This window comes from Postia placenta, assembly GCF_002117355.1.
Source record: "Postia placenta MAD-698-R-SB12 unplaced genomic scaffold POSPLAscaffold_8, whole genome shotgun sequence".
Classification (NCBI taxonomy): Eukaryota; Fungi; Basidiomycota; class Agaricomycetes; order Polyporales; family Adustoporiaceae; genus Rhodonia; species Rhodonia placenta.
Genome location: NW_020169839.1, coordinates 1,292,411 through 1,312,315, shown reverse-complemented (window position 1 = coordinate 1,312,315; position 19,905 = coordinate 1,292,411). Strand labels below are relative to the sequence as shown.

Genomic DNA, 19,905 nt, shown 5'->3' with positions numbered 1-19,905 from the left:
CGTGATGGATACGAGCATCCCTGCCGGCCGGAATGCTTACTTGTGGTCTTCTCCGGGGGATGATGATGTCCGCGGCGCGATGCGTATATGAGGCTAGAAAATCGGCGCATGTTCACAAAACCCACCGCTCTTGAAAGCGACCGTCACTACCGATGCTGTCTCCATACCTTGTTCTCTCTTTTTTCGCGCCGCTCGTTCTTGGGAAGACAACTGCTCCGAACTTGCAGTTGCATGAAGCTCTCGACAACGTCCCTGCCGGCTTTATGCTCAGTGGGCCTGCTGCACCAGACACGGTCCTAAACATACAATTGGCGCTTGTCCAAAACAACGTATCTGGCCTGGTAGACGAACTATACAGCGTCAGCGATCCCTCCAGTGCCAACTATGGCCAGTATCTGTCCAAAGAGGAGGTACGGACAGCAATTCCTTACATTCACCACATTTCGGATTCCACTGACGACCCGACAGGTAGAGGCTCTCGTAGCCCCTTCATTGGACAGTGTTACTGCTGTGAATAGCTGGCTCAGCCTGAATGGGCTGAATGCAACCATCGCGTCCCCAGCGGGCGACTGGTTGGCAGTACAGGTTCCCGTCAGCAAGGCGAACGAGATCCTCTCCGCGAACTATTCCGTGTTCACGCACGTCAGTACCGGACTTCGAACCGTCCGCACGCTCGCATACTCCATCCCGACTGACCTGGTGGGCCATCTGGATCTGGTACGTCCAACCGTCTCGTACGTCATCCGGCGGATCTGGTCCTCTGGAAGACACGAACTGATCCTGCTCAGCTTCCCAGATCCTTATGGAAGCACTCATCCTGTCGCTTTCTCTCGTCCGGTATCCGACATAGACCTAAGCAACACAACTTCGTCTTGTGCCAATCTCTCATCCGTCACCCCTGCATGCATCCAGTCCCTCTACAAGATACCCAGCACCGCTGCCACAAGCAATTCTAATCGTCTTGCAGTGACAGGGTATGTTGGCGAATGGGCAAACGAGGCAGACTTGCAGGCAAGTCGCAGGTCTTGCACTGTAGATTGCAAAGCTTCGCGCTGAAATAGGAGCTTATTAGATGTTCCTGGAGCGATACCGACCTGACATGAACTCGTCAACGATGTTCATGCTAGAGACAGTCGACAACGGTTCGAACAATCAGACGCTGGCATACGCTGGCGGAGAAGCGGTGCGTAGCGGACATGTCGCCTTCAACGCAAGACTCATAGTGATCGTCCTGTGCAGAATCTGGACATCCAGTACACTCTGGGCCTTGCTACCGGGGTTCCCACTACCTTCATCTCGGTTGGTGGTAATTGGTCCACTGACGGCTTTTTGGGATCTCTCCTTGATACCGCAAATTACCTATTGAGTCAGGATTCCCCGCCCCAGGTCGTCAGCACCAGTTATGGCCTGGATGAGAAGCTCGTCTCCCCAAAGTTTGCAAAGTAAGTCATGAGTCGTGGATAGTGCGCGGCTGTGGCTCACGAAGCTCTTGCAACGTGCAGTACACTCTGTAATGCTTATGCTCAGCTCGGTGCTCGTGGCGTCTCCATGCTCTTTGCTCCAGGCGACGCTGGTGTGGCCGGCTTTGACCATACCGAATGCACAACCTTCCAGCCCACATTCCCTTCCACTTGTCCATAGTGAGTACACCCTTCCCAGGCTCATGCGCCATCGTCATCTGTCTTCTAGTGTTACCTCCGTTGGCGGCACCGTTGGCATCCCCGAGACCGCCGCGAGCCTCTCGGCTGGCGGCTTTTCGAACATTTTTCCGCGTCCTAGCTACCAGTCCACCGCAGTGCCCGCCTACCTCTCCGGGCTCGGCAGCACCGACAGTGGGCTCTATAACGCGTCCGGGCGCGGGTTCCCCGACGTCGCCGCGTACGCGGTCTACTACGACGTGTTCATTGCGGGGGAGCTCATCGCCGTGAACGGCACGAGCGCGGCGACGCCTGTGTGGGCGAGCGTCGTGACGCTTTTAAACGACCGCCTCATGGCCGCGGGCAAGCCTGTGCTCGGGTTCCTGAACCCGTGGCTGTATGCGGGCGGCGCGAGCGCACTGACGGACATCGTGTCCGGCAACAATAGAGCGTGTGCGAACGACACCGGGTTCGACGCCGCGGTAGGATGGGATCCGGTGAGCGGAAGGATTCTGATGTGAAGCGTCTTGTGAAATGGCTGACGATCGCCGAACACAGATCACCGGGCTGGGGACGCCGGATTTCTCGCTCCTTCAGTCGGCTGTCGGTCTGTAGCTGGCGCGTCCCATTCGAGCCGTTGCCGCGTTGTAGTCCTGCTTTCCCGTACATGCGTATTTCAATATGATACTGACGTAGCGCGATTGCATGCAGGCTCCTTCCCGCCGTCTTCGGGAGGTGAGGGGGACTTCATTCGAGGGCGGAATTCATGCTAAGTCCCAATAGCTTAGGGAAGATCATATCTTAGATCCCATCACACATGTCACGTGCGTTACCCAAATATTCAAACTCCACAATCTTAATCCCCCTCACCTCCCTGTGACGGCTGGCACAAAACAGTTGTAAACAGCGGCGCTTGGAGCTGGACTTCCTCCATATAGTATGAGATCACGGCCAAAAACTAAAAGCGGAGAACTAAATGTCATAATATTTGCTCTCGTCAAAATGAGCATCCAGCTGCGCTGCCTTGAAAACAGAGTTAAAGAACGGGTGAAGATGAACATGTTTGCTATCTGCAATGCCCCTACACAAGCCCCTCCTGCCAACCATCAGCGCTATCCAAAAGAAGACATTTGCAAAGCTGGGCCATGACCCTTGTGAATGGCAGGTGATTGAAGGTTGCACGCGAGATCCAAAGGATGCCATATGTGTTGCACCAACCAGCGCAGGCAAAACACTCACTGGGTTGACCAATGCTCTGCAAATACCTCGAGAAGCTGCGTGAGAACATTGACGTGCATGGCTCCAAGACACGGAGGCAGCGCGTTCCAATGTGTCTCGGACGCGTCGCGTTCTGGCTCATGCGATCGCGTTTATTATGTAATGTAGGTAGCATATTTTGTCAAGCGCCCAGTCGCTCAATCGAGGCGACTGCCCTCCGAGCGCCGCTGTTTACAAATGTTTTGTGCCAGCCGTCACAGGGAGGTAGAGGGGATTAAGATTGTGGAGTTTGAATTTGCACGTGATGTCCACATGACATTCACGTGACATGTGGCGTCAGTTCTAGTTTAGGATACAGTACTTAGGATGTAGCATGAGTACCACCGTCGAATGCAGCCCCTCTTACCTCCCGAAGACGGCGGGAAGGAGCCTGGATTGCATGGCATTGTTGTGTTGCTCATGTATTGCTACCCCATGGGCATCGCGTGATTGCACGCTTATAGGCATTTCGGCGCTCATCAATATCGTTATAGATTTGCGATCACATATCTTAATGCATCTCGCGCTCTCCGCGCTATCAAAGATTTCTCCTCAAACATCGTTCGAGCGAGCGAATGTGATCGCCGCACCAGATGCTCTACGGGTGGACGTCGTCGCCTATCCAATTCATGACCTGCCGGGACGCGGACGGCGCTAACGTCCGCTTTGTGCTCTGCCGCGGTCTCAAGCAGGGCGCACGCGTGCAGTCCCGAAGCGTAGATTCTTTGATGCGGCGTCTTGTCTCCGTGTGCGCTACAGGAGCGCGGGTCCGGTTTCTGGTATAAGATACTCGAGATCGAGTACTGGTAATGGTGGGCTGCCTCGGACACGCTGACCTGCCCAGCATGTTTCTCTCGGTATGCTTCACCATTATGTTAGGTGCTACTGCTTGCGCCACACCTCTACGGCGGGGCATGCGCGTACACGAAGCTCTAAAGTCCGTCCCATCTGGCTACGTACTCAATGGCCCAGCACCCCCCGACACAGTGCTCACCTTCAAGCTTGCACTCGTGCAGAATGATCCTAACGGCCTTGTAGACGCGTTGTATGACGTTAGCGCTCCGGACGGTCCGAAATACGGCCAGTATCTCAGCAAGGAAGAGGTATATCGCTTACGATTGTCGTCAGTCTACATGACGGCGTGCTGATGCTTCCAGGTGGTGTCCTTTGTATCCCCGAGGCCGGAGAGCACGGCAGCGGTGAACGCTTGGCTCAAGGAGAATGGGTTGATCGCGACAACGATCTCCCCTGCGGGCGACTGGCTGAGCATCAGTGCACCCGTCAATAAGATTAACGACCTGATCGACGCGGAATACTCCGTCTTCACGCATCCGAGCACTGGGATGCAGACTATCCGGACATTGTCGTATTCCATCCCTGCAGATCTCATTGACCATCTCGACTTGATCCATCCCACAATTTCGTAAGTGACACTGCGCAGCTTTCGCTTTACTTAGTATCCACGTGTTGACGTTCATCTAGATTTCCGAGTCCGTTTCGAAATGCGCCTGATGTCAAGCTGACGAGGCCAAAGCCTCATCTATCTGCGGAATTGCCCCGCGATAGCTCTCCTTGCGGGCCCTCTGGTCAAACACCCGCCGTCGACCCTGCATGTATACAGTATTTGTACGATATTCCAACCACTCCTGCCACGAACCCTTCCAATCGCCTCGCGGTTACTGGGTATGATGGAGAGTGGGCGAGCAAAGCTGATTTGCAGGTAAGCCGTTCCTCAGAGGCCGAGGGGTGGTGTTAATGGTAGTGTGGCGATATAGCAATTCCTGACACAATACCGACCTGATATGAACAATTCGACCACGTTCACCTTGCAGACACTGGATGGAGGGGTCAATCCTCAGAATGGCTCGGCTGGAAGCGAAGCAGTTGGTCATCACTCGATTAATAGCACGAGGCGGTGCAGCTCATGTATCCGTTTTGCAGGCCATAGACGTCCAGTGGACTGTAGGGCTTGCCACAGATGTCCCTGTCACATTTATCTCCGTTGGCGGAGACTTTCTTGACGCGCTTCTGGATACTGCCAACTTCCTCCTTGGCGAGGACAGCCCTCCTCAGGTCGTGTCAACGAGCTACGGCGACGACGAGAGTGCAGTCTCGCAGAAGTTGGCGTAGTATGTGCTATAATAATAATCGCACTGACAAGAGCCTACTCATATGACGCCCCTTGTAGCGCTTTGTGCAACGCATATGCTCAGCTTGGCGCACGCGGTGTCACTGTGATCAACTCCTCCGGCGACGGTGGTGTCTCAGGAAACCACTACTCGGAGTGTACGACCTTCGTTCCGACGTTCCCGTCTGGATGTCCTTTGTACGTCGCAGTACTCCATTGATGATGGGTCGAGACCACTCACAGCACGCAGTGTGACATCGGTAGGGGGAACGACAATCATTGGCACCGAGTGGGGATCACCGTTCTCCGGTGGAGGCTTCTCCAACTACTGGAGCAGGCCAGCCTACCAGTCCGAGGCGGTCTCGCATTACCTTTCCCTACTTGGTAGCAATGACAGCGGGCTGTATAATGCCTCCGGGCGCGGGTACCCCGACGTGTCTGCATACAGCGTCGCCTTTGACGTCATTGTGGACGGGGAGGTAAACACCGAGGTTGGTACGAGCTGCTCCGCACCAACATGGGCGAGCGTGGTCGCGCTTCTCAACGACCGGCTGGTGTCGGCCGGCAAGCCGGCGCTTGGATTCTTGAATCCGTTCCTGTATTCTAAGGGCGCTGCAGCTTTGACGGATATTGTCAATGGGAACAATCTGTGGTGCACTAACGATACAGGATTTGAAGCTACAGTTGGGTGGGACCCTGTATGTTGTACTCCGCTGATACGCCCTTGCGAAGCTGATGGGACGCGACCTTTACTCCAGGTCACAGGTCTTGGCACCCCGAACTTCACGAATTTAAAGACTACTTTGGGGATTTGATGTTACGGATCGGGACGTCGTCAGACTACCGTGGGCTAGTGTATGTGCCTTTGTATTAACATCGCCGTCCGAAGCATGTATCTCAGGACATCCGGACATACGACCATGTCTCTTAGACACAGGCATGTCAGCAGTGAGCTCAAAATTGTATATATACCAAGTATGAACGTGCCAACACTCGTATGCGTGAGAGTGTTGTACAGTATGTCTGGATTGACAGGGTGGCTGCACTTGTTGCAGTGAAAGACTTAACCTACGAGCGCTACGTGGCCCTGATCGGAGTATCTGCTGATCCAGTTCGGCAAACGGGGTGGGATATAGAAGCTCCTCCTGCTTTATTAGCATTAATGCTACCGCATCTTGGACCCTCTGATACAGCCACGGCGGGCATACATAAGCAGCCCGATTGACCAGGACGAGCCACTATATTCGGCCCGCGGACAGTATTATAAATGCTTCACAGTGCTCCCATCCGGTTATCTGCGCGGCTCGCCTGTACTTTCTCCCGGCGGTCCTTAGCTCTGCTACCACGACTTGCATCCCCAGCTCGTCTCTCGTCTTTGCGCACAATGTCGACTGCACCATCCACCCACAAGTTTGTCGTCTACGCACCAGACATGACCGACCCGGACGCGTTCCAGCGTCGGCTGTCCGTGCGTCCCAGTCATGTGGCAAGAGCCGACGGTCTGGTCAATTCGGGCTTGATAAGTTCGTTCCGTCCATTTCTATATTGTGTGTTCCTTGACAAGTCCATATCTTGAATATGGTCTCGTTTTCAGGGGTCGGCGGTGCAATGCTCACGCCAGAGTCCATCGCATCCCCTACAGCCGAAAAGAAGATGATTGGGTCTGTCATCATCTTCGAGGCTGACAGCATTGAGACCGTAAGGAAGGCCATCGAGTCGGACATCTATTACACTGGCAATGTCGTGAGTGGTTCTGCAAACCAAGTCCGAGTGACTCAGAGTTCACGCACTGCCGTAGTGGGACAAGGAGAAACTCGTGATCCTCCCATTCGTGACTGCGCACCTGTAGTCTGGATGTTACTGCATTGAGAGGTAAATAACTTGTGTAAATGCCTCTGCCTTTGCTCAGCGTTGATCGATGCTGACACCTTGCGCGACGTTCTCAGATCTATCACTAGCGCGCCAAATGTATGCGTCTGTAACATGACTGAAACCTGTCTGCCACCTATTTTTACTCCCTGTATACGGGTGTATGCATCGTCCCTCTGCTGCAAGGGGCTGTCGTCATGCAGCTAAGCAATATCTCGCAAGTGAAGGGCCTTCCACTGCATCGTGAAGACTGTAGCTTAACAAAATGGAGTCAACTGGTAGTGCACCACGCAAAGTTGGCGTGATCTTTCCGTGAGATACGTCACGCGTTCATAAGTGTTAAATCCAGAAATGATATTGATGACATCTTATATTTTACGCCGTCTCCCCTCCGGGTGGTCTTCAAAAGTCGTGTAGGCACACATGAGCCAAACGCTCTGTCGTGTATTGAAGCAACAGGAAGGGTGCCAACTCGTGAAAACTCGGCCTCTCTCCCACAAGAACGCAAGAGATCTCGGAGACATTGTTTGCCTGTCGCCCCCGGTATGTTTTGCCAGCATCCCGCACACCCAGCATCGTGGCCGTGACTTGCGAGGCAGGTTTGGCATACGATGAGTGGCTAGTCCCTGCTTGAGTGGTGCGAGGGGTTATTCGACTTCTTCCACTTTGGAGACATCTCAGTCAGCATCTAGCTGCGGGAGGTAGATGCTGGATGGCCTGGCACTCGCCTGCACATATCATCCGGAGTTTCCCTGTTCGTCTGTCGCCACGTTCAGTGGCAACGCGTCGTGCGGTGTCTCCCGCCTGCCGAGAAGAGATGATATGTCCGGTACCTCTTATCGTGTTCTGGCCGATGGTATCCTTGTCTCGTGTCATCGCAGACTCGCTTAATCTTGCGGAAGTCGTGGCCATAATCCTTGGTTTTGCGCACCGTAGGGGCATAAGGTCGTGCGGTCTCACGGTCCCTGGGGCGTACGCGAGGTGGGGGGTTCTGGCCGCGAGTACTCCAAAGGGACTAAGCCGAGCAGGACTGCTTGGCGTTCTGTGCGTACATGGGGTAAGTACGTAGGGCAAGCGGCGTGGCCGTTGGGTACGTATGCGATGAGTGCAGAAGGCAGAGATGGAAGGGGAAGGGGATGCGATATTGCGCTGCATGATTGACTGGCATTTGGAGGCGTGGCTTGTGATCGCCGAATATCTGGCGGAGCGATTGCATTGCGGAGATGAAGTGGAGGTGAAGGAAGGTCGCCCTCGCCGGCTAGTGACAGCTCTATAGACTCCGTGTTCGTGGGCTGTGTGGTTTCTCCCAAGGGAAGTGAGGTTTGGAGGTTGTATGCGGATGTGCTTGAGCTAAAAGCGTCGGGCATTTATTTAGCAGTGTTGAGGCGGTGTTGATGTGCATGGCGGACATGTGTTGCTTGCTGTTCCGAAGGCTGGTGCAGTTCCTTATATACGTCTGAGTGTGCAATGCATCGCTCACTTTCGGTTCAGCCGTATAATGCAAGGAGCATTCATTTGTTGCAAGCATTGTTTCTCTCCCGGCTCCATGGTCTGGCCTTTGTATCTTGCGCTTGCGTTGTTCCTCTGTGACCTGCGGGAAGAGTCGGCTTCTCGTGAGCATAGGCATTGACAATACGCTCCAGGAGATCTGACAAGCCACGTCGTTGAAGAACACAACTGAACAAGTCTACAGCCACAGTACATGCGGGGTTCTTCGTCTCTAGTGTCGATAAAATGTTGACGGCCTCTCGAACCTTAGGACCCGACGCTGGCATCATCACACTTTGGTGCTCGTACAACATGCAAAATTGAACGTCGTCTGTTGTATGCAGACATTGGTAAGCGTAGACAATCATAAAAACATGGTGTATCTTCTGAAGCAAGACCCCAAGGGTTGCGGTCCGCCCACAGGTATTTCGTCGGCAGTGTCCCTACTATCGCTGCTCTCACGAGGTCCGGTGAGTGATCAGATCTCGTCATCTGAATCCCCACCTCTCGGCTTCGAGAGGAATCGCATTGGGTCCCGGCCTGTATTGCACTTCTCTGCAATTCTAACTCAGCATGGTCCATCCCAACAAAATGTGGCTGCACATACCCGAATATAGGAACCGGAGGTCCTGCGTCCTCCAAGTGCGTCTCAGTGGCTTACGCGATGAGGCGAAGGTTCCGCCTGGTTGCGTGTGCTGGTGAGACGAGTTATTGTGTTGGGCGACCTGCGCCGCCTTGTGAGTGACCGCATTCTTGTCCTGCGAGAATGCCGCCCTGCAGGCGTGCGTTTTGTTGGCGTGTGTGCATCGAGTGTCGTCTTGAATCATGGCCTTTTGAGGCGTCGTTATGAATATATAAGGGATGGGCCGGGTAGGTCGGTCTGGTATGTGATGGGGGCGGGTAGAGAAAGGGGGTGCCCGGCGCGCCGCCACAACAAGTGTTATATGGGCGCGTCGCGTGACCGTGGGTTGCAAGCCCTGATCTACAGAATATACTTGTATTCACTTGCCATTGTTCCCCAAATCGACAGGCACGGTTTTTCTGGGAGCCGTGCTGAGAACACACACGCGTTTAGGCTTCTATATAGCATCAAGAGCTCCAATAACCTGCTTGATCTGTGGCAGCCGAGCTCACTGCAGTTCACTGAGTATCGTGGGTCATAAAATATTGTAGGCTACTGTACCGCAAACAAAGGGCTGCTTCACGACCGCTGGAATACTGCCATCCATGCTCACGCTGCACAATGGCAACCACACTGACGTCGCAGCTTTGATTGAGAATTATGTGTCGACTCGCGAAGTTCCTCCAGCCTGCTGCAATGCTTCACTGAACCGAAGTGACGTGGACGGCCGCGCATGTTGGTCAATTCTTATCGTGGTTTCCCTCCATTGGATTCCTGCCACTCGCGCCTTGAGCGCGGCAGTCAATATGCGCCACAATTGCCCATGAATTGCTGCCTTCACCACATTGAATCATTCTCTGTTTTTTGTGTCTGCTAATTGCACCGCAGGGGTTTGCATCGCGAGACGGGGAAGCCCTTCACTGGTGAAGCGTTGTGTGGCGAGTTGCCCAATGCATGTCAACTCGTGATATAAGTTCCGTGATCTCTTTTGCATAATGACGACAAGTAGTCGTCCTAGTAAGCTTGCATATAGGCGTAGGAAACCTGCTTGATGGTCGCCACAAATATAAGGTGCGTTGATCGCCCGATTACTCACGCGCACTGATTATGGTGTTGGCATCTGCAAGCAGGAATGCCAAAAATAAGTGCTGCCAGGGAGCTATTCTTGCTGTGCCGTTGGAGATGCGACTGCCAACTCGAAACAATAATTGACCGCCACATGAGCCGATTTTTGATGACTTGATCAATAGACCCAATGTGTGGGCACTGTTGTGCCTGCATAATAGCTCACATGCAAGACACCACATATATGGCATTCGCCACCAATGAACGGGTATAAACTGGTGCGAGCCTGCAGTATCATATCCTCACTCTCGGCGTCCACTAGCTTCGTTTCTGATAAGCGAAAACTTACTTGACTATATAAGCATTCACGGTGCTGGTACAAGAAATTGCTACTTACATTGCCAAATTTGTGGAACGCCAGTATTGGAGGCACCGCGGGAACAATCCGCACTAGACGACTCATTGCGTGGCCCAGGCCCGTCAGAGCAGTTTTCTCACAACAGCAAGTGGCATCCGGAAGGAGCCCTCTGCGAATGTACCAGAAATGTCACGATTGTTGACAAACTACTTCGATAAAACCCTCTACATCGATGGGCCGGAACATCTGGAAGGGCCCATGAAGAGCAGCGAAGGATCATCCACTGCCTACGAGGTTGTCCAGATCAGTGGTAGTTTCAGCACCACATGGCGCGAAAACATATGGGATCCCGAACTTAAGGATTACGAATCATGTTGCAATTATAGGCAGGGTACGAAGGCATGGCTCACTCCCCAGAACCTCAAGGCCGTAATAAACCCGCTCGCAGTTCAAGTGATACACTTCAAATATGTCGACTTCTGTGGCGCAGATTCAGTCGGTTCCGAACTGCGTATGCTCTTCATCACGCATAATACCCGGGCCATGCACATTGCTATGGACCGATGCAGGTTTACCGAATTCGAAGACATACTGCTCTTGTATAAAGCACTAGGTGGCCGGCCCGGTTCTTTGCTGCTCAAAGATATCTGGTGGAAAGGGAGTCCCCGTTTTCAACCGCTAGACGCGCCAGCGGGGCACGGCAAATACCAACCGGAAACGGATCCTCGCTCAGACCGCGCGCGGGCGGAAATCCTGGCCATACGCATGAGTGTGCTGATTGAAGACCGTCCCAGTGACTCTAAGCACTATGATATCGCCATTACAAGCAACCACCAAGTTTATATTTGGTTCCCTTATCATTTTAGGCCCAGATCTTGGGCAAAAGAGAGTGTCCTGATTCAAACACCTAAGGGGGCCATCTGCGAATTGCGGCCCATTGATCAAGACACGAGCATTCTGACGCTCGTGAATGCGGATAAGCAACTGGCACAGAAATTCTCGCATTTCGCTATTACATGTGTGCAAGTGCAATCAAAACCCGGACAAACCTCGAGCCCTATATTATCTGCAAGGCGCACGGGCTACATACTTCAAAACACATGCTTGTACGAGCTAAGCTCGAATCTCTGGGAAGGGACCGTTGTTAGACTCAGCCCTGCTTGGCATTTTTGACGTCTTGGATGGGGGACGCAATGCACCCATACCTACAGTCTCCACTGACCGGGTTGTGTGGCTTAGCATTTGCCACTTATATAGCGAGGCCGATTGGGAGTTATGAACATGGGTGGCTTGCCTGTTTGATGTAGGATGTCTTTGATGTGTAGTCAATGGATGCTAGTCTTCCACGTAAGCACACCGACCACTGACGAGAGCTCCCGCCCTTGGGTGTCCCCAATGTGCGCCCGGCCGCTGACAGTACTGGCTCGCCAGTAAGCAATTCTAATCAACGATAGCAACAATGTTCCACAAGCCAGACAAAGCACGACTGTATTATGTACTTTTTGCAGCTATTAACACGGAAGCTCGAGACTATACCAGGCAAGACAATACAGGGTCATCACAAACGAATGGCGGTGGGTATGGGGTTCAACCAGCAGTCGTAAAACAGAGTAACAGATCGTCTATCACCGTGCACCACCGAAGCGGCACACGGCAGGGGAGGAGGGCGGAGAGAGGGCGGAGGACCATACGAGCATATAACCTGAGGTCATAGGAGTGCGCATAGCGGGTGGACTAACTGACGGAGACCGCGGATGTATGGATACTTGGCGCCGCGCGCGCACAGTCGGCTATAGGCGCCTCTGCAGCTCTTAGAGCGCAGGACGCCGGGGCACAGACATGGACGCGGGCTTGCAGGGGGAGAGAGCAGATACAGGGGAGGAGAGCAGAGAAGAGACGAACCAGAGAACCAATAAAGGGGGCCTAAAATATACAATCTTACCATCCACCACACACTATACCACAACGGAGCCGCGCCCGGGGGCCCGTAAGAGTCTAGCACAACTCGATTTCCCACTCGCCGCCTTCACGTCCGCGGCCAGGGATGTTCTTCAGCGCGATGCGCACACGGCGCCGACCGCCGGCGCTTGCGCCAGGTGAGCCCGCGCGCGAGCCGTAGCTATACCCGCTATCGCTGAAGCTGTCATAGTCGAACGCCGAGTGTCCTTGCGATAACGAACTGAACTCGTCGTCCGTCAGGGCGAAGTTTCCTGGGACACCGAGGAACGGGCCTAGGGCGTCCGCATCCGCATCCGGTTTCGGCGACGGCACGCTGGATTCAGACGTCAGCGATGACGAGATCGAGCTGTCGTCCTCAAAGTGCACTGCCGGCGGCGAGCCTGCTGAGCTGACGGAGGCCGAGGACGTGGTCGATGAGACAGCCGAGGACAGAGGGTGTATCCGCACGCGAATCTTGCCGTTCTCCGCGGAGCTCGTGTCGAAACTGATGTCCAGCGGTCCGAGTACCTCGGTGCCTTCAATCTCCAGTTTCCGGGTCACCATGGGCGCTGCAGAAGCGAACCGCGTGCTGTCGTCCTTGTCAAGGTCGAAGTCGAGGTCGAACTTGTCCATGTCAAGATCCATGTGCGACGCGTCAAACGGCCAATCGGTGTCCAGCGACGACGGGAAGATCGATTGCATGTCGAAAGGCGGCAGGGCGTTGATATGCGAGAGTGGGAGTGAGAGCGTGTTGGGAACTTGCGAATGATGCGAGTGCGACGGCATCGAGAGTAACGTCGGCAGCGCGCACAATAGGACCTGAAATGAAACATGCATCAGTATAGCACTTGCGGACAAGCAATCCACCAACCATCAGCCCCAGGCTCGCTCCCGACTTCTCGGTTCGCGTCGATCGCAACGGCCCGACTTCCTCCATCTTCACATCCGACTCGCCTGCAGACGAAGCCGAGGGCGCAGGCGATGGTGAGCGCACCACCGCTTGCCGTTCGAGTTCCTCGGCGAGCACGCGTTCCCGTTCCTCCAGTGCGGCCAGCTGACTGCGTAGCTGCTCCACCTCTGACATGAGGTTCTCGTCAGATTTTGGCGAGGCGGATGTTTGCTGGGTGAGCGCCAGGAGGCGTGCGTTCTCTTGCTCGAGCTCCGCGACGCGACTGTGAAGAGAGGGCACATCAGTACGGCCGTCCATAAACGTCATAGAACGTACGATGTAGAGGATAGCCGGTGCACGTGACATAGTTCGGCTGCGACTTGAAGTAATTCCGCGACGATGCGGACCCTACTGTCCGAATAGACTTGCAGGCCAGATGATCTTCCACGAGGCTGTTGCAAGAAGACTCGGACATGCACTAAATGCGCAGCTGTGTAACGGGGCGAACTCGCGAAAGAAGCATCCGAAAGGGTGGTTCTGATGCGAGAGCGCCAGAGCTCTTTCCCACGCGCCGATGCGGATCAGAACGTGCGAGATTACAGACCGTCAGTCTGCATGCAGGATGGCATCGCAAGGCTGGTAAGTTCTAGCAAATGCCATCTAGAAATCGCGAATGCGCGTCTTCACCTCATGGGGGATGGCGTCGCGAGCTTAAAGCTTATTCGCGTGACGTCACGCTGCAACAGCCTCAACGTCCAAAATTTTTGAACGAGTGTTGCAGTCGGCCAACTTGCGTAAAGCCAGGAACGCCGATGCATCAGATCGGGCGCACTGAAAGAGCATGCCCCGCGTCGGGATATCTGCGGAACCGCCTAAAGACACAATCCGCGTAAAAGGGATATGCGTCGGCTTGCGAGCAACGAGGCCTCTGCAAATTTGATGAAAATGCCCCACGCTCCGTCGCGAAAACACGCGCTTCGCATACATGCGCGCAATGCAAGACGGAGACTATTCTTCATCGCGATGCAGGAAAAAAATGGAAGCACGCAGATGCAGATCGGAGGACGTACATTTCCATAGTCTCAAACTCCTCCCGCTTGCGCTGCCGGCTGAGGAACGCTGCCGCGCGGTTCTTGACTAACCGCGCCTCGCGCTTGCTGAGCCCTGAGACGTCTGGAGGCACGAAGTCTTTCGTGCTCGTGCGCTCCCCGCCGCGCACCTTCTTGCTCGTGCTGCCCGCGCTCGAGCAGGGCCGCTTCTGAGGCACGGTGCTCGGGTTGATCGAGATGCTCAATCGCGGCTGGAGCTGCTGCTCGGGTGCCGGAGAGGGCGAAGGCGAAGGCGACGGCACCGGTGCGTTCGGCGGAATGTCGAACACCTGGTGGGTGGGAATGCAGAGCGTCTGCTCCTTGTCCCCGTGGGGTGTGGACATGCGGCTGCTCTTGAGCACGCGCTGCGGTTGGGGCGCGTATATCGTGGGCATGTACGCCGTCGCGGGCACTGGCATTGCTTGCGGCGCGTAGAAGACACCGGTGCACGCGGGCTGGAGGTGCGCGTCCCAGGGCACGGGAAGCGTGTGAGACTCGGAGGGCGGCGAGGAGAGCGCGTCGGGCGCGATGAGGTGAGACATGGCGAGGGCGGGCATGCGGGACATGACGAGAGGAGTTTTGCGAGACGGGGCCGGGGTAGGATGGCGAGGTTGGGGCCGTCGGGGACGGATGAGGCGACGTCGAGGGTGGTGGATGGCGGGGAGGGGAAAAACGAGAAAATGATGGAGGGGACCGGGACTTATATCGCCTGGACGCGGGAGACGACGGCTGCAGGGGCGTTAGCCGACCAAATCAGGCTGATGTTCCCCCGTTCCAATCTTTCCCCTTCCCCTCCCCCAGCCGTACCGGGGTTCTCTTCGGACACTATATGTACATATCCAAGATATCTACTCGTCGTGAACTGCGGCAATGGGGTGCGACTATCCCCACCCCGGTCCCTCTTTAACCGCGACAAAGACCAGGCGCGCCGACGCTCTGCCAGGCGCTCATCACGCTCCTGGCTGTTCTACTTTAAAACTTTGATGAAGTCCCCAGATGCTCTCCGCACTTCTGAATATAGCCTCGGACATGTTAGCTGTGCATCGTGGACTGATGAACCGTATGTGAGTGTCGTTGCCTGAGGCCTGAGAGTCGACGTGCGAACCCTCGGTCGGTGTCTTTCACTAGGTCGTCCAGCCTCGACTTAGTGCGGTCCTGCACCGGGATGAAGTCCTGGTCGTCATTTTCGCGCGCAATGGAACGTTCTCGCTGGAAACATCGCGCTCTCCGCAGGCACACGCTGATACTGAATACCCCGCTGAGCTCGGCCGTTTAGCACATGAAAATGTCATTTCGCCTTACGGACTTTGGCTTTCCTTATCGAGCACTAACCCCTATTCCAAAATGGCTTGTGCCGGACGCACGCAATATTGTTCACTCTTTTCATGCGGGCGTGCCCTGTGTTGGAATGCTGCGGCGAAGCACTACAGGCCGTCTTCGTCTTCGGACTGCTGCTGGTTTCGATCACGACGAGATCGCGTTCGCGACCGCGTAGGTCCTCATACAACCGCTCACACTTCGCACACTTCTGCTCATGAAATCAGCCTCCAAACTAGTTACTCCCTCAAGCGGGCGGAGCATCACCCTGTGTGAACGGTGTCTGGACAATCATGCGAGTGGAAGTGTATGTCTGCCGTAAAGGCCATATTGTGTCCGCGGCGTAACCCCGCACTCGCAGGTATCATCTCACACCCTTCCAACTCGCTCCTGTCTGATGCGGCTCTGGCCGTCTTACCATCACGCAATCTAGCACTCCTCTCCGTCCCCATCTCGCGCCTGATATCCCGCGGGCGCCCCATCGCCGGGCTGTGCCCGTCCCCAGCTTGCTCGCGCACAGATAAGTACCTGGGCACAAGCCCTCGAGCGATAGAGCGATATATCGTATCCACCGCGCTCTCACACACCGCTCACTGAAATTCGGGATCTGCAGGATGCACCGATGGCCAGACCTCAGACCCGCGGCCCAAGGCCAGATCTGGCATGCTGCAGTAGATATCCACACCCAGATAGCCTCTCCAGATGCGGCGATCGCCCCTGCGCTATGCTTGCTTGTCCTCCGAAAGGCTAGTTCTTCCGTCCATATTCCCCGGAGCCTCGTGGCCGCTCACGAGGGCATCGACGACGCCGAGGTGGCTTCTTACTAGTAGCGCGCTCGGTCCCGGCCCATGAAATCTTTACATATTGTGGTGCGAGACAAAAGTAGCTGGGCCGAAGCACATGCACATCACCATTTTATATATCGCCTGGCACACAGAAACACGATCAGTGCTCAGTAGATAGCAGTGATCGTCCTCTCGTGAATGGATACATACGCCAAAATGAGCACTCGCCACTGCACGCCCGGCAAGCTCCCTTCAGAAGCCAGACCGATATAGCACTCCGGACCGTATCAGCACCTGCTTGAAAGACAAGGGTGAGAGATAACATACGAGAGCTCTCCTGTTTCATCTCTAATCTTTCACCTTCTTCTCTGCCAACCACAGGGCATGGTCGGAGCCCGAGAGTGAAAAAGCGCCAATCCCGAACACAATGTAGACAGGTTTGGCAAGTGTTTCCAACAGCAGGCGTTCATCACTGCACATATATCCGTAGCTGCCCAACAAGCGCAACATGCCTTACCACAGGTAGACAGACACCGCTGTCGCCTTCTATCCCCTACGATCTGCCCGTCGATCGCCTGTACGCAGCCAGCCAGAGGGAGTCCGTCGGACGTCGATCACCGATGACTACGGCACAAAGATGTGCGTGACGCACAGAGTGCATACAGGCAAGTAGCGGCGTGTCCGCAGCGCCGATCACCACATGAGTAGACGTGTGCGATCATGTCCGCACTATGTCCCCCGGAAACTTGTTGTACCCTCAGACGGGTCAGAGCGGTCGCGGTCGCGGTGTGCGTCAACGAGCAGACATTGGTGAGCAGCTAGTACGCGCCCAGCAATCTGGGGATGTATCGCGGGGTGAGCGGCGCTCCGGGCGAAAATTGTGCACGTTCGGAGCGCACATAGAGATGGAAGGTTCGACGCCGTCGAGCCCGAGTCGTGAGGATATCATCAGGTTGTCAATATCTCATCCAGGCAGTGTCTGTATGCAATTAAATGCTGTTCGTAGGTCCAATGGGCTGAGACTGTATGAATTGGCTAGAGCACAGAGTAGGGAATGTATGCATTGGAGATGAATTATACCTTGACCAGCATAACATAATGACGTCCTTAGGTCTCGCAGGCACGGTCATGACAATCATGTCTATATCTTCAGTTCCCAGCTGACCCCGCAGCCACAATTTCCTCCTTTTGCCTAGATTATAAACATGTTAGGATATCGCTCATATGGCATATCGCAGTGTACGACAGACGGGCCGAGCGCCGCCTGAGTATGCACACTCACCTGTGGGTTGTCTACGATGAGGAATCGGCTGCCGATGATTTCCCTGACGAAGTCGACAGTCGCCCCATTCATGAGAGCCATCGACACTGCGTCCACCACGATGTGCGACGGCCTCACAGATGGATGGGAGAACAGACTGGATGCATGTCGGCGACGGTCAGTTTAAGCGGGCAGTGAACACACGTACTAGTCATTTGGTTCTCTTCCCTCTGCGTACGTCACCTTGTATTGATACCCATGGCACCCGCCGCTCTCCACGGAGACTCGCACCCCGGCTTTCGGATTGTTCCTGCGCTCTGTTATGGAGCGTAGTTGCTGCATGCGACACGACCGTACGCACGACAGATAGGGACTCAGTGGGAGACAGCAGTACCAGCATCCTTCATAGACGTACCTCAGCTGCCCGCTCGGTAATCACAAGTCGCGCCTCCTCCGGAGGGACGTAGTCCACCTCCGGCTCGTCTGATTCTTCCTCGGCTTCCGCACTGTTCACAGCTGTTGGGGTCGGGTACATTAGCAGAACCGAGTCTTGCCCCTGTGTGCGCTCGGCGGGCGCAGCGCGGGAAGCATGCGAAGAGGCGAAGGTCCGAGATGGCCCTGCGAGCGGGAAACGGCTGGTGCTAGGAGGCGAGCGCGGACACTCGCGCGCTCTTCGCAGGTACGACGAGCATAGCCGTGATGACGCTGGAGAAGAGAAATAATTGCGGTTCACTCGAAGTGGACGCAGCGCACGACTGGCGAGGTGTGACGGCGACATGGATGTAGATGAGTAAGATCGAGGTCGGGCTCAGCCACCGCTCTGCGAAACAGACGCTCAGCACTTCTGATGTCTTAATAAGGATATACATGTCGAATCGTTAGCTGAACGTTACAGTACAGCAGCTCTTACGACATATAAGAGCGTAGACACCGGACATGGGGCACAAGAGTATGAGCTCAAGGCCACCTACTTCCGCCACCGATTCCACAACGACTTCCACAACGACATTCGCTGAGGGACCACGTCCATCTCCGGCACGCGGCGAACAAATCGCTCTGCGTTCGCCTCATAGGGCAAACCTTGCCCACGTACGACCCAATTTTTAACGCCTTTCAGGATGCTCTTCTCGAGCCACCGTATTGGCATGCTTTCCCGCTCCCAAACACCAGATGTCCACACCGCCAGAGGGCCTATCTTTTCAAGGGCGAGTGCGTCGCTCGCGTTTCTGATTGTGCTTTCACTCTTCTCATCGCGAAGAGGTCGGCCGTGTGAGGGACTCCGGCGCCGGGCCATTCGGTTCGCCATGACGATGTCGGTCAGAAGACGGTCACCAACGATGACGAGTTCTTCATCAAGAATAGGTTTGGGCAGCGAGGCAAAGTAGGCACGTATTGAACCGATGCAGGAGTAGGATGGCTTGAACGACGGATGGCGTAGCACAGGCACAGAGAGGTGAAATGTGACCGATTCGGCCTTGACATTCCCACTAAGTGTGAGACACAGGCTAGAAGGTGAAGTGCACACCTGAATTTCCCCCGCGTCAAGGCGCGAGCCAGCGGAGTTACTAACTATCAGAACGTTGTTTTCCCCAAATATTTCTCGACATTCTCGCCACGCGTCCTGAGAGTTGATGAGGGTGACTGGATAGAACCAGGCGCATTGTAAAAGCTCACTTTTAGCTCAGGTACAAGCGCATCACGATGAGGCAACGTCTGGCATGAACAGGCGGGAGTTATGAGGGTGGACGTTTGCACGGCGGGAGCGCACTCACCAGACAGTTGTCCTTGTCAAAAACTGCACCGCGATAACCTGCACGGCGCAGCTCGGGAAAGTCAAGCTGGCGGATATCTTTCTGCAAGAACGGCTTTAGTACGCCAAGAGAGAGAGTCAGGCAGTGCCACATTCCTGACCTTTGATAATCAACGAGGGGATAACCAGTCGTGGATTCACGAGCAAGTGAAGAGGGACAAGAACTCCCGGCAGATTGAATGGCATAGTTGTCGGCTCCGATAGACTTTTCAGGGCGGCAATGTCGCGCACTGCCCAAGGAGTGTTCTCAAAAAGCGGGAGGCCTGACAAGAATGCCTCGAGTGCCGGAGTCCAGTTCCTCGGAAGGGAGCCAGCAAGATACGTTAGTCGGCAGGCTAACTGCAGATTAAACGCCCATAATGCCGGAGCACTACGTAGTGTCACGTGTGCGCA

The 19,905-nt window shown here is 54.9% G+C and overlaps 8 protein-coding genes across 8 annotated transcripts; 4 read left to right on the top strand and 4 right to left on the bottom strand.

The window, feature by feature from the left end:
* Window positions 1-152: 152 nt before the first annotated feature.
* POSPLADRAFT_1057443 (hypothetical protein) lies at window positions 153-2,252 on the top strand (the record flags this gene model as incomplete). The annotated part of the gene is made up of 8 exons (XM_024480927.1): window positions 153-410; window positions 469-734; window positions 789-1,032; window positions 1,073-1,183; window positions 1,240-1,442; window positions 1,503-1,640; window positions 1,690-2,134; window positions 2,196-2,252. 8 exons carry the CDS (start codon window positions 153-155, stop codon window positions 2,250-2,252), a joined length of 1,722 nt encoding a protein of 573 aa, XP_024338467.1.
* A 1,514-nt stretch (window positions 2,253-3,766) lies between these two features.
* On the top strand, window positions 3,767-5,837 carry POSPLADRAFT_1143941 (hypothetical protein; the record flags this gene model as incomplete). The annotated part of the gene is made up of 8 exons (XM_024485635.1): window positions 3,767-3,997; window positions 4,052-4,317; window positions 4,377-4,614; window positions 4,670-4,777; window positions 4,836-5,023; window positions 5,083-5,220; window positions 5,273-5,720; window positions 5,781-5,837. 8 exons carry the CDS (start codon window positions 3,767-3,769, stop codon window positions 5,835-5,837), a joined length of 1,674 nt encoding a protein of 557 aa, XP_024338466.1.
* A 538-nt stretch (window positions 5,838-6,375) lies between these two features.
* POSPLADRAFT_1074602 (hypothetical protein) lies at window positions 6,376-7,027 on the top strand. The gene is made up of 4 exons (XM_024482726.1): window positions 6,376-6,545; window positions 6,617-6,765; window positions 6,821-6,907; window positions 6,969-7,027. The coding sequence occupies exons 1-3, from the start codon at window positions 6,407-6,409 to the stop codon at window positions 6,869-6,871; spliced, it is 339 nt and encodes a 112-aa protein (XP_024338465.1). The 5' UTR covers window positions 6,376-6,406; the 3' UTR covers window positions 6,872-6,907; window positions 6,969-7,027.
* Window positions 7,028-7,847: 820 nt separating this feature from the next.
* Window positions 7,848-10,529, bottom strand: POSPLADRAFT_1046959 (hypothetical protein; the record flags this gene model as incomplete). The annotated part of the gene is made up of 8 exons (XM_024479166.1): window positions 7,848-8,241; window positions 8,372-8,482; window positions 8,884-8,932; window positions 9,041-9,137; window positions 9,558-9,589; window positions 9,640-9,700; window positions 10,293-10,396; window positions 10,460-10,529. 8 exons carry the CDS (start codon window positions 10,527-10,529, stop codon window positions 7,848-7,850), a joined length of 918 nt encoding a protein of 305 aa, XP_024338464.1.
* Window positions 10,530-10,610: 81 nt separating this feature from the next.
* POSPLADRAFT_1034228 (hypothetical protein) lies at window positions 10,611-11,597 on the top strand (the record flags this gene model as incomplete). The annotated part of the gene is made up of 1 exon (XM_024477009.1): window positions 10,611-11,597. The coding sequence occupies one exon, from the start codon at window positions 10,611-10,613 to the stop codon at window positions 11,595-11,597; it is 987 nt and encodes a 328-aa protein (XP_024338463.1).
* Window positions 11,598-12,419: 822 nt separating this feature from the next.
* POSPLADRAFT_1046955 (hypothetical protein) lies at window positions 12,420-14,905 on the bottom strand (the record flags this gene model as incomplete). Its single annotated transcript, XM_024479165.1, has 4 exons — window positions 12,420-13,181; window positions 13,234-13,534; window positions 14,084-14,179; window positions 14,322-14,905. The coding sequence occupies 4 exons, from the start codon at window positions 14,903-14,905 to the stop codon at window positions 12,420-12,422; spliced, it is 1,743 nt and encodes a 580-aa protein (XP_024338462.1).
* Window positions 14,906-17,582: 2,677 nt separating this feature from the next.
* Window positions 17,583-18,044, bottom strand: POSPLADRAFT_1144633 (hypothetical protein; the record flags this gene model as incomplete). Its single annotated transcript, XM_024485719.1, has 3 exons — window positions 17,583-17,633; window positions 17,724-17,859; window positions 17,911-18,044. 3 exons carry the CDS (start codon window positions 18,042-18,044, stop codon window positions 17,583-17,585), a joined length of 321 nt encoding a protein of 106 aa, XP_024338461.1.
* Window positions 18,045-18,669: 625 nt separating this feature from the next.
* POSPLADRAFT_1145328 (hypothetical protein) lies at window positions 18,670-19,698 on the bottom strand (the record flags this gene model as incomplete). Its single annotated transcript, XM_024485789.1, has 5 exons — window positions 18,670-19,176; window positions 19,228-19,323; window positions 19,377-19,415; window positions 19,475-19,551; window positions 19,614-19,698. The coding sequence occupies 5 exons, from the start codon at window positions 19,696-19,698 to the stop codon at window positions 18,670-18,672; spliced, it is 804 nt and encodes a 267-aa protein (XP_024338460.1).
* Between the last annotated feature and the right edge of the window lie 207 nt (window positions 19,699-19,905).